The following is a 12,071-nucleotide window of genomic DNA, read 5'->3' as shown; positions in this document are numbered from 1 at the left end:
CCAGCCTGCGAGCGCAGTCCCCACCGGTGGGGAGCAGCCTCGGGGTCCCCGGCATGCTCCGCATGGGCTCCCGTGCCCCTGGTGCGCGCGCGTGTGCACGAGTGTGCGCGCGCGTGTCTGTGTGCGCGTGTGTGTGCGCGCCCTCCCCGGCTCCTTCACACCAGCCCCCGAACCAACTTGTCCCCGTCAACTCCATTTTCCCCGGTCGCCGCCGTCCCCGCGCACACGCCCGGCGAAGTCTCCTGGTTTCCCCGTGGCGTTTCCAGTGACAGCTGAGGGGCTCCGTTCCTTGAGCTGTCGGAGACAGGCAGGAAGCAAAGTTTGTCAGGAGCCTCGGGGGTGACTTTGCCTCGGGGACCCGCATTTGTGCGTGTGCGAGGTGCCTCGGTGTGCGCGGGGCTAGTTTCCCCAGGTTCCGGGGCAGGGGTGCCGCGCTCGCGAGCCCCTCTCTCCTTCGAACCCCTCCATGGATTTGTGGAGGAAAAGTGATGACCTGAACTAGTAGTGGGGCGTCGCGCGCTCCTGTTCCCCGCCCCTGGGGAAGGAGGGGGAGCCCCGGAGAGCTTACAGGCGAGCTGGAAGCAGGCTCCGGGGCTCAGCGCCCCGAAAGCCCGAAAGATTGGCTCCGGGGAGCAGGGCGCCGGGTGGATGGAGGGAACGGGCTGCGGAACTGCTTGAATGCCGCCCTGTGACCGCCGAGATGAGGGAGCAGCCCTTATTTGCCTGGGTCTGAATCTCCATGCTGTCGTGGTTGTGGAATGCAAAAGCCAGGACATGATGGAAACAGGTTTGTCATGGAATCTTTGGAATTTCAGACAGGAGGGATTGAGTGGAGTACCATCCACCTTATTATGGTGCCCCTTTGAAACTTCCTTGGGGATTTTAAGATAGATAGGTCTTCTCGCAGCTGCGTCTTTATACCCACAGAGATGACTATAATTTCCACTTGATTACAGCTAAAATAGTCTTTAAGATGAAGTTTCCTGAAATGATTTAAAATAAACACAGATGGGAAGGGAGGGGAAAGAGCTGTAATGAGGCACTTAAAAAATAAAGTGAGCATTTTCCTAAGAACAAATGGGATTTTTCAGTCTTGGAGAGACTGCAAGAAATATAGGGGTTTCTAAACATTTTTGAAATGAAACATTTTTAAACTGCTTTTAAAAATCCTACAGTCACTGAACAAGGCTTGTCTTCCCATCCCTGTGCGGGGTTTTTTTGGGGCCATATTTATGACTTCGGAATATGTCTTCTTTTCTTTCCAGGGCTCGAAGATCCTGTCAGAATGCCAGAGGAAAGTTCTCCCAGGCAGACCCCGCAAAGCATTCCCTACCAGGACCTGCCGCACCTGGTCAATGCCGACGGACAGTACCTCTTCTGCAGGTACTGGAAACCTGCGGGCACACCCAAGTAAGTGCCCCTCCCCCCAGTACTGCCCCAGATGCTCACGTCACATTCGCGCTGGCCTCTGCCCTTCTTGCGGTAGCATCTCCTTCGGGACCACTTTCTTCGTGACCTACTTCACATGGTTTTTAACATCAGGCACAGCAGGTTCCGAAAAGCTGAGTTAGACTTTATCTTTTTTTTTTTAAATTAAGAAGCAGGAGTTCTGTTTTCATGATAACCACCAGGATACGGGTTCTACTGTATGGCCGTTTTCAAGAATTGCACATGACTTTATTTTTTTGAACCGGACTTGCTTACCTGTTGTAGAGGCATTGCTTTGCAATCAGAGGCAACCACTCCAGAAAGCCACCTAAGCAGATAAGAAAATCAAGTGGATATATAGCAACCTTTGTTCTCTCTTCCTGTTTGATTACGAGCTTCTGAGGTGTCGTACGTGGGTAGCTAGGGAGAAAGGGGTCTGGGTGTTTCCTTCTGATTCCTTGCCAGCTCAATTCCTTTGTACATTTTCCATCAAGGACTTGTCTTGCTATTAGAAAAGGCATTGGGACAATCCACCAGGAGACAGCTGGTCGCCTGCTGCTCCCTCCTCTTGTACGAAACAGGGAAAATCCTGCTTGTGTATGTTATTCGGGGAAAGGGATTATTTGTGGTAACCATTTGGCCTAGTGAGGAGCGAGCGTCTCCTGTTCTGTGGATATCTTACCTGTCTCCCAGGCCTCTTGTCTCCTGGGGACATGGTGTGATGTGGCTTATAACTCTGTGTTTCAGTAATCACCCAACCCTAGCACAGCTATAGAATGTCTCCTATTTTTTAACAAGGTGTATGTAATCCAGGTAGCTGCTCATTAATAACACAGAGATATGGACTTTTAAAGACTGGTTTAAAATCATAGCTTCAGGGCAGCTGTAGAAACTGCCTATTGTAATGGGCTATTAACAGTTCCTACCAGTCCTGGCCATGCCTTTCTTAAAGATAACCCTCCAGAGTGTGTACGTCTGCCTATGTGTCAGATGGAGAGGGTAGGGAAGAGAGGGAAGGAGGGAGGGAGGAAGGGGGTGAGGAGAGAGGGAGAGTTGTCAAGCATCATCATGAATCCTCCATTCTGACTTATTCTCCACTCTGACTTCTCTGCCTGTACAATAACATATTCTTGGTTTAACTTCTAATAACTGTGTCGTATATGGGGCATTCTTCGATCAATATACAGAATGAAGACAAAGAATTGAAAGTAGGCATTTTTATTGTCCAAGTCCCAGACTTTGAGGGCTTTCCTCGGGTGAATGGGGATGCTGCCCTGGTTGGAGGGCCTTCGGTCTCCAAAGGGAGATGGTGGGTGAGGGGGTTGGTAATGCCTGGACTGGCTGCCATTCCTTGGCTGTCAGTGGTTTTCACAATCTCCACGCTGATGTTGCCTTGTGGGGAGGTCTCTCAGTTCCATTGCCTTTGCCCCACTTAGATGTGTGGCAAGTCCTCAGTGGTTTAAACTGAGCTGTCTCTGGGAAGTCAGCGTTGGCGTTGTGGTGGCTGGCCATGGCAATGAGAAGGCGGGGTGGGTGGTTGAGGTGGGTGATTGGTCCCTGGGATTTGGAAGAGGCCACCCGCCTACCTACTCCGCCTCCACCACCCTACGGATGACACAGCCTCATATACCCTTTTGGGGCCGGGGCCAAGGTCGGGGGTGATCTTTAAACCATTTCACAACCAGCCCCAACCAATAAAAAAATCCTGGAGGCCTCCTGGAGCAGAAGTTAACCCTGTGGCTGCATCTCTGTATCTCACAGAGGGTGAAGGGTTCCTGGAGGAGGGATCATGGCAGCCAGAGTGGTGGGGCACAGGGGGGCCTCAGGGCAGAGGTTTATGCCAACTGGAATAGAAGCGCATCCATGTCTGAATGACAGTCGCGAGCCGTTTGGGCAGATACCAGCCACTGGGCAGGCCTGCCTTCTTGCGTTCTCTGGAACATCTCTGCTGTTGAGTTTCGACACCATTGCCTATTGCTTTTAGGAAGGGAGAGGGGACCTCAGGTCACCCCTGACTTCAGTCTTTCCCTTCCAAGGAGTGTCTTCAAGTCCCTTTCCCAGTTCATCTCAGGGCCTTCCCTACTCCACCGTCTGTGGGGAAAACACAGACAATGTCACCTGTCTCTCTGTTTTTCTACTCTGCTCCATTTAAAAACCAGTCTCCCTCACAGAGGTCCTGGAGACCTCAGAAGACACCCTGGGTGACATCTTACATAGCAGGCTCTGTGCACACCTCTGTCAGTTGCACTGCTTCTGGTTGGTGTTTTTGGTCAATGGGTTGCTTCCAGCTCCTTAGGCCTTGCCTCAGAGCACCTGGAACTTTCTGCTCTCAGAGGACTTGCTAAGCCCCAAGACCAGCTCTGCAGGTGGCTCAGAGCAACACTGGGTCACAGGTGTCAGCCACAGCAGGGAAACCGGCAGAACCTGCTTCTGGAATCACATTATGTCCTGATAAATACCAGCCTATCAACCTGGACCCTGAGAAAGAAGAAAGCATTTCTTGGGATTGTCATTACAATGTGTGCATCCAAACATGACACTATTTTTAAAAGAGCAGGCCAGAGACTCTGTCTTTCATTGCTCTGCACCAGAGATTTTTAAGCCTACATTTGGCAATGTCAAGGCAAATTTGTGCTCATCTAGTGGTATTTACAGTGATAACAAAAGTTAGACTTGAGGTATAGCAGGGTCTAGGGGCTGGATTAGACTCTCTACATATTTGATCTCATTTTAACTTCACATCAACCTGTGAGACCAATGTTCCCATTACTATTTCCGATGTGACACATGGGGGAACAGGCCCAAGATGACCCAGGCGGTGTAGTTGGATTCAGTTCAGATTCCTCTGGCTCCCAAGTCAGTTGCTCTTCTTAACATACCACGGTGAGAGACAGACTTTCATCTCTATAAGTAGCATCTTCCTGAGAAATTCTGACATTTTTTCTTAGGGTTGCAGATCACTTCACCGTGCGGTAAAGAGTAAAAGAATAATGAATTCTTAATCATTTGCTCCTAATCACTAAAAGTGGGAGTAGGTAAAATGTACATATCCATTCTGAAACCAGAAATCTTGTGATGCCCTGGGGGCCTGGCTGCTTTATCCAGATTCAGTATCTTTGGCTTTTAAAATACTAGGCCTTCAGCACATTTCCAGCAAAAGGCAGGGCTGGTCCAGGTGGGAGTTGAGTTGCCTTGCCCACTCTTGTGCCCCGGGGTAGGATTTAGCATCTTTGAATTCAGTCCACCAGGTGGCCCTTAGTCCAATAAAAGATTGACTTTAAACTAACTTCTGAATGTTAATGTAAACATTGGACATGCTCGGAACAGTGAAGGGACTCCTCTTGCACGTGGTGAATGGACGGCCGGCTAGGGAGAAGCTGGGTGAGTGGAAACTGTACTCAGTTTGAGGACGTAAAGCCTTCCTTTGATTCTGTACAAAGAGGAAGGCCAGAGAGCCCCTCTACAATCATGTGGTTGTGCGCTGCGGTCCCCACCGGACCGTCAGTTCTAGGCATGTGCCAGAGCATGTTGGTCTGGATCAGCAGGGCCACATGCTACTTTCTTCCTGTGCCCTTGGTCTCTGGGCTGCCCCTCAACCCTGAAGGGCTGATAGGCTTTCCTTTCTGCAGCCGCTGTTGGGATAACAGCTGGGATAATGAGGGAACTGTTTCAAAGTGTGGCTGTCCCCAGTCCCTCTGCTTGCAGATGTCCTGATGCAAATACCCTGCCTGGAGAATCGCTGCAATTCACAAGTGACTCATTTTTGAGAGTTTCGTTTAGCATTTTGTTCCAAATGCGCCTACATTTTCAGAGACGTTCCAGAACAGAAGCCCTGGAGTCCCTTCTGTAGACCTTGCTGGCTCTGTGCTCTTTCCCTTTCTTGCCTCCGACTTAAGTTTCAGTAACCTGGCTTTTCCCTCCAGTGACCTGATGGCCACACCCTCACATGGATGCCACTTCTCTCCCCCCCTGGTTCTGGCAGTCTGCGCTGCCTCCAAGGTAGTTTGTGGTTGGTGTGGTTCTCAGGACTTTCCTCTTGGTGACTTGGGGTCGGGGCTGGGAGTGGGGACCTCCCTGAGTGCTCAGCCTTGGCTGTTGTCAGTAGGTCTAGAATCAATAAGCCAAAGTCCTAGCTCTGGCTACTCCTCTCCTTATTTCTTATTCCCCAAAGTGGGGACTCAGCTGACACCCCCTACCTCTGCCCCGGGTCGTACTGATCCCTTTCTTTTTGAAGCCTTCACAACCTGTAGCTGCATTTTTGGGCAATGCCGCTTTAGGACACTTCCTCCCACCTATGCAAATTTACCTGGAGAAGAGGCGATTCCCCAAAGCTGGGAATTTCCTCATAATCTCCTGGCATCAGCCACCAGTCCTCTGGGTGTGGTCCTAGTGGTTCCAGAAGATAAAGAGCTCCTCCCAGGCCATGGAGACACAGCGTCTCCACCATCTGGTTGGACATAATTTTGACCCCCTACTGCCTTCTGGGATTTTGTTCTCATAGGTCAGACTGGCTTTTCTTATGTTCCCCTCCCCTTTCGGTTTTCTAATCAGGTTGGAAGTCAGTTATTTAGTGCCTTCCTTTACGTCTGCTAGCCTATGGAATTGGTTCAGTCCTCTGGGGAACATTCCACAAGTTGCCATGAGTTCTGCTTCCATCTTTGGGTATTTCTGTCTGTCCCCTGCTGACTCCTGCAGCCCTCGTGACCTCTCTGAACTCCTGCCACCAGTGTGACAAGGTGTTACTGCTCACTTACCTTTGGTTGCTACACCCTCAGAGTGGACCACATCACATCCCTCTGTTGTATCTAGGAGGAGCCATTTTGAACTCTATTCTGTTGGTCTTCATGGATGTGAGGACAGTCAAGCCCTGTGGATGTTCCCCCTGGTTCTAAGGCTCTGGATTAGCTCTTGGGCTCTTCGGAGCCTCTGTAGCAAGATAGGCTCTGAGAGTTTACCTCCCTGTTCTTGTTCAGCCACAGTCTCACTCCCATTCAACCGGCCAGTTCAGTGAACAGTTATTGACATCTGCATGTTCCAGGTGTTGTGTTGGGCACCAGTGTGGGGATGAAAGGGTGGGGGGAGATGAGCGTGTGGATAATTGTAATGTGATGTAGCAAGCCCATAGAGATAGGACCACTGCTAAACCATACAGAGCCTTTGTGCAAATTATGAAAGGGAGTCCATCTGTGTGGACATAGACACTCAAGTGTGTGGCTTGGGAAGCGGAATAGATTTCAACCCCCACTTCCCTTTTTACCCGTGCCCTTGAACACCATTCCATGCACAGGAAGGGCATGCCAGGGGAGGGAGCTGAGGCAGGAATGCATGGGCTGCGCAAGATGTTCAAGTGCATCAGCAGTGCTATTACTGGGGCAGAAGACACCAGGTAAAAAGTGGGAAGAGCCTCATGAAGCTAAAGGGGTAGAATAGGGCCGGGTCCTGGGGGTGGGGCAGGTGGGGGAGGCTGCAGGTCGAGCTACAGGTTCGAACTTGAACCTTCAAGGGGTGGAAGCCTAGTGGGTAGGTTTTAAGCCAGCAAGTTCTGTAGTCAGGCAATTGGTGGCTGGAGGTATTTGCCACAATCCAGGGGACAGGTGAAGAGAGCTGAGATCCTGCATAGTAGTGGAACCATGTGATACCAATGGAAGGACTAAAGTTGTCTGCTCCTGGTACGGCCACCTACCCCACGAGACACTTCAGTGGAGCATCCCTGGAACAAATCAGTGGGAGAAATGGAGGAGAGAGAGTGTGGCCAAGCAAACCAGATTACCAATGAGATATTAATGATGGAGACAAGTCCATGTTCATGAGGCATGAAAGGAATCACATCTTACATTGACACTCCACAACGGGGCTTCAAAAATGAAGCGCCTTTGACTTACTGTGTTGTGTTATGAAACTTATGCCTAAGCTCCCGGAACGTGGACCTTACTCTGCATTTAGGGCAACAACACTATTTTTTATCAGATCAATCAACTTTTCAGTAGCTGTTCATTTTTTTTTTTTTTTGCCTATTTAAAAAATGTCCAAAAGTTTTTTTCTCTTGTATGAAGCTGTTGTTTCTCCCTCTGATGTTTCTTCTTCCTTTGTTATAGCATAGCAAACTGCCTTATTTTTAAATAGGGCATCTCTTCCTGGTGTTTTTTTTTTTTAAAGACTCTTCGAATAGCAAAGATCATTTGATGGCTAGAGGAAAGGCCGTTGCTATTCTTGCAGTTGATTTTTCCAACAGCTTCGTCAAGGGATAATTTCTTCCAGTTGCTATAAGAATGTTCTGCAGATACAAATCTGGCTTTGTTTTGCAGTGGAGTCTAAGGGAAAAAATAGCAAAATGCGCTGCTTCCTGAATAGCACCCATTGTCCACCATCGTCTATTTACCGGCACCTTCTAGGTTTAGATGTGAATCCCAGATGCACTTTGTCCTTGAATGCAAACCAAACCATCAGTGATTGTATACATGGAGGAAATGGTCTTCTGTGGTGCGAATTTTTACAGCTGAGATTACAGGACAACCCTTGTCCCATATTTTAGGGTCATCTGAGGTTCTTGTTGGTGGGAAGTTCTTTTCATTTCACACAGCCTTGTTCCTTGGGGGTGGGGGTGGGGGTGGGGATGCTGATAGTGGTCACAGCCTGGGGGTGACATTGTTCTCTCTGTGGGAGACACACACAGCAGGGGGCTGTGTGTAGCTAGGAGGTCACTACAAGCCGTGAGCTGTGTCACTCCATTTGCAGCTGCCCCCCATTTCACATTCCTCACCAGCTCTGAACATGCCTCTCCCGCATGTGCTGACCATTCACTTCTTCTCTCGGCCGTCCAGCAAATCCTCCTGTGTGCAGTGGTGAGAAACCATGCCTCACCTTCCTCAAAATGGTGTAAAAGAGCTATTTCTCCTGGGATCACAGCTCCATCAACATTCTGGAAGGAAAGGAAGAAGGGAGGGTGGGAGGGAGCAGGGGGAGGGATGAGGAGAAGGGGGAAGAACAAAAGGAAAGAAAGAAGGCTTGGAAAAATATATCTTCAGTTGATGTTAGGATTAAGGGGAATTAGACCTTCCTTTTCCTTGAACAGGTTTCCCAAACCAGAAATATCCTGGGGCAGGATTAATAGAGATCAGGATGGAAATGCATCACTTTGTGAAATCGCACCTGTGCTACCTTTGGGTCCCCTCGCATTGTTCCCTCCAGAGAGCAGGTGTCGGTAGAATGCCCAGTCCTTGTGTCCCTGGTGCCTAGAATAGCAGCCAGCCTTCAGCAGGAGCTTAATAAGTGTGTTAATGAGTGAATGAATCTGCTTCTGGAGAGGAAAGAGGCATGAGTATGTCTCTGGTACAGTATCTTTCTCCTGGTGCAGAAGTCAGACTTGAGCGCTAAAGTACACTTGGAGTTCTCCAGGTCTCCCTAACCCTGGGGACTTTCCCCAGCTAGGTTGCAGAGAGTTTTAGGGGGTTAGAGTCTGGGGACCTTTTGACATCACCGATATATTAAGTGTATGTACTTTTCTGGAAGTAAGTACTTTTCTGGAAGTACTTTTCTGGATCATAGGCTCCAAACAGACCCTCAAAATGCTGGTGGTCCCTGACCCCAAGGCTCAGTGCCAGGCTTATCATTTTGTCAATGGGAAGACTGAGGCTCCAAAGGTAAGCCTGGAGTCACCTAGGAGGCTGGCATAGGCCTCAGGGGCTAGCTCCTGACCATGCTTTCTCCTCTATGCCATGCTGTGTCTCAGGAGTTGACCCTACACCTTCTCATTATGGTTGAAACCACAAGGCAGCCCTTCGTGGTGGGGATTTCAACAGATGTCCAGTTGGGGGCTGGGCTTGGAGAGGTCTTAAGTGGCCACCTCTCTCTTTGCTGCCGGAAGCTGTGTGGTGACATCTTCATTTGGAAGGTTCTGTTTTCTGTGATCAGAAGCTTGTGGGCACCTAGGTGATGTCCCAGGATGCTGAGTGATAGATGTCAGAAAGTTGGCAAGAAACTCACTTAGAGGACCCATGAGATGGGTTGGGAGAAGAGGATACATTCTAGGAGGAAGAGAAGAACAGACAGCCTCTAGGAGAATAAGAGAAGAACATGGCAGAGGAGGTGTGGGGCCCCCGAATACTGAGGGGGTAGAAGAGGGAAGGACAGAAGGAGGAAGAGCTTGAAGGAAGGAGAAAACTATCTTTGGTCTCAAGTAGACTCTGGTTGGTCTTGTCTTGTCAAAATAGGTTAGTTTCTTCAGGCTACTAGGTTAGAGGTGAAAGACTCCTGGCCAGGAAATTGCTGCCTTTAGACATTTTGCTCTGTTGATTCTATTCAGTTGACCCCGAAGGGACATGTTTCAGGGGAAACTGGTCTGTGTGGGACACAAAGCAGGATAGTAGTTAAAACTCAGTTCTGTTTTGGGGCTGACTTGGTCAGTAGAGCGTGCAACTCTCTATCTTAAGGTCCTGAGTTGGAGCCCCATGTCGGGTATAGAAATTACTTTAAAAAAAACCCCTCAGTTCTTTTTTAGTGACATTTCTTTCTTTTTTTTTAAATTTTTTTATGGTTTTTATTTATTTTTGAGAGACAGAGACAGTGAGAGCAGGGGAGGGTCAGAGAGAGAGGGAGACACAGAATCCGAAGCAGGCTCCAGGCTCTGAGCTAGCCATCAGCACAGAGCCCGACGCGGGGCTCGAACCCACAAACTGCGAGATCATGACCTGAGCTGAAGCCAGACGCTTAACCAACTGAGCCACCCAGGCGCCCCTTTTAGTGACATTCAAACTCCCTAAATAACAGAAGTTAATAGCAATAGATGCTGGGCGGGCTGCCTGTGTGGCTCAGTTGGTTAAACGACCGACTTCGGCTCAGGTCATGATCTCACAGTTTGTGGGTTTGAGCCCCACGTCGGGCTCTGTGCTGACAGCTCAGAGCCTGGAGCCTGCTTCGGATTCTGTGTCTCCCTCTCTTTCTGCCTCTCCCCTGCTTGTGCCCTGTCTGTCTCTCTCTCAAAAATAAAAAATGTTAAAAAATTATTTAAAAAATGGATGCTGGGTGCTTAATCTACAAGGTAAACTGGACAACAAAACTGTGAGAAAGCCGATGGTGGTGAAATTCTTGAGATAACACATAGTGAGGACAGTGAGACACTCTTAACTCCTGTAAAGCTTCCATGAGTGACACCACTGAGGTACACTCTGGACTGGCAGGGAGGTCAAACGTTAGTGAGTACGCTGGAAGTCTGTGCCAGCAAACCTCAGTAGAAGCATCCACTCCATTTTCAGAAGTCTGTGTCTTAAGATGTTCCAGTCTTTGGCATATAGATCTCCTTTGGTCCTGATTGCATATCAGCATTGTGTGGAAATATTTCGAATTGCAAAAGACAAGATTGCTGGTACAAGTGGCTTCCTGCCATCTATGGGGCAGGGCCATCTGGGGAGCTTCATAATCTGTCTCTGGGTCACCACATTTACTTAGCTCACACTCCTGTGGGATGGCAACTTGTGCTGGGCTCAGCCGGGCAGATGTTCTGCCTTGGCTGGGTTTCTTCAGGTACCTGTGTCCAGCTGCTGCTTCTGCGCGCACCAGCTGGCCAGCTAGGAGCTCCCTGGGCTCCTGGGGCTTGACTCGCATGCCTGGTATCAGCACACTGTGGGTGCAGGACCTCGCTTCTTATGTGTGTGGTCTGGCACCCGTTAGCCGGCTACCTCGGATCTGTTCTTTGGAACAGCAGCAAGAGAGTGAACCTCAATGTGCAGGCGCTTCTCAAGTCTCTGCCTGGGTGAAATTTTCAGGTGTGTGCTAGTGTCAGAGCTGATCAGCCCAGGAGCGGTGTGGGAGGAGGGCACATTCAAGGAACGAGGAGGAGGACACAGTGTGTTATGAGGCCACTTCTGAAAGTCTATCCTGTGGAGAAAAGACCTTTGTCCTAAGAGCCAGAAACCCAGCCTTGAGGTTCTGTTTCTGCCTCTGCCTCTGAGTAACATTAGAGAAGGTGTCCTCTCTCAGACCTTTAGGCAAGGTCCCAGAGGCTTCTGCATTGCTGTCACTCTAGGACACTTTGCATCTTGTGATGGTAGAATAACCCCTGAGCTTTTCTAGGGCAGAAGTCATATCTCCCCTTATCCTCCCCTCTCCAGTGCTCCCCTCCTCGTAGACTTTCAGGCCTGGCACAAAATAAGGGATCTACCCATGTTTGTTGAATGTATAAATGAACTTCTCATATGTGGAGTCAGGTGATTGGGTTAGAGGATTCACCAGAGTCCCTTCTGGCATGGCTTTCTAGAGAAAGAATGGACTGTTTCCATAGCGTATAGATCAGAGGAGCTTTTGTTCAGGAAATGAAGCACTGAAGTCCAGAAGTATCCCTGAAGGAGTCAGTAGCAGCTAGAATAAGAATATTCCCTGTAGGTAATCCCTTGACATGCCAGGTGGCTGTGTTTTTGCCAATGTAATGGAGAGGTGAAGTTCTGTGTGTGAAAACGCACGTATGGATGGGGCCTACAGGATGGCAGAAATGTTTTCCACTTGATGTCAGCGTGGATACCAGACTCTGGACGTGAGTGAGGTCTACCTCCTCTTTTGATGCGGGGAGGTGATTCCACAGTACTATTTGGACTCCAGAGGCACACTTGGCACCATGTCAGACAGCCATGGATGGTCCATGGTGCGGCCTG

The 12,071-nt window shown here is 49.5% G+C and overlaps 1 protein-coding gene across 5 annotated transcripts in view; it reads left to right on the top strand.

Annotated features, from left to right (window-relative positions):
• Window positions 1-12,071, top strand: part of MGLL (monoglyceride lipase) — a 168,803-nt gene that overhangs the window by 61,248 nt on the left and 95,484 nt on the right. For 3 of the 5 annotated variants that reach the window (XM_029918921.1, XM_029918919.1, XM_029918922.1), the window contains exon 2: window positions 1,266-1,410. In XM_029918921.1, coding sequence (XP_029774781.1) covers window positions 1,286-1,410 — 125 coding nt within the window. In that variant the 5' untranslated portion in view covers window positions 1,266-1,285. Of the gene's footprint in view, window positions 1-162; window positions 788-1,265; window positions 1,411-12,071 lie in introns of those variants that run through there. The other 2 variants (XM_029918920.1, XM_029918918.1) reach the window with 2 other exon arrangements.

The sequence above is a fragment of the Suricata suricatta genome, chromosome 12 (assembly GCF_006229205.1).
Source record: "Suricata suricatta isolate VVHF042 chromosome 12, meerkat_22Aug2017_6uvM2_HiC, whole genome shotgun sequence".
Classification (NCBI taxonomy): Eukaryota; Metazoa; Chordata; class Mammalia; order Carnivora; family Herpestidae; genus Suricata; species Suricata suricatta.
The sequence above is the reverse complement of the archived record's forward strand: the minus strand, read 5'-3'. Positions and strand labels throughout refer to the sequence as shown.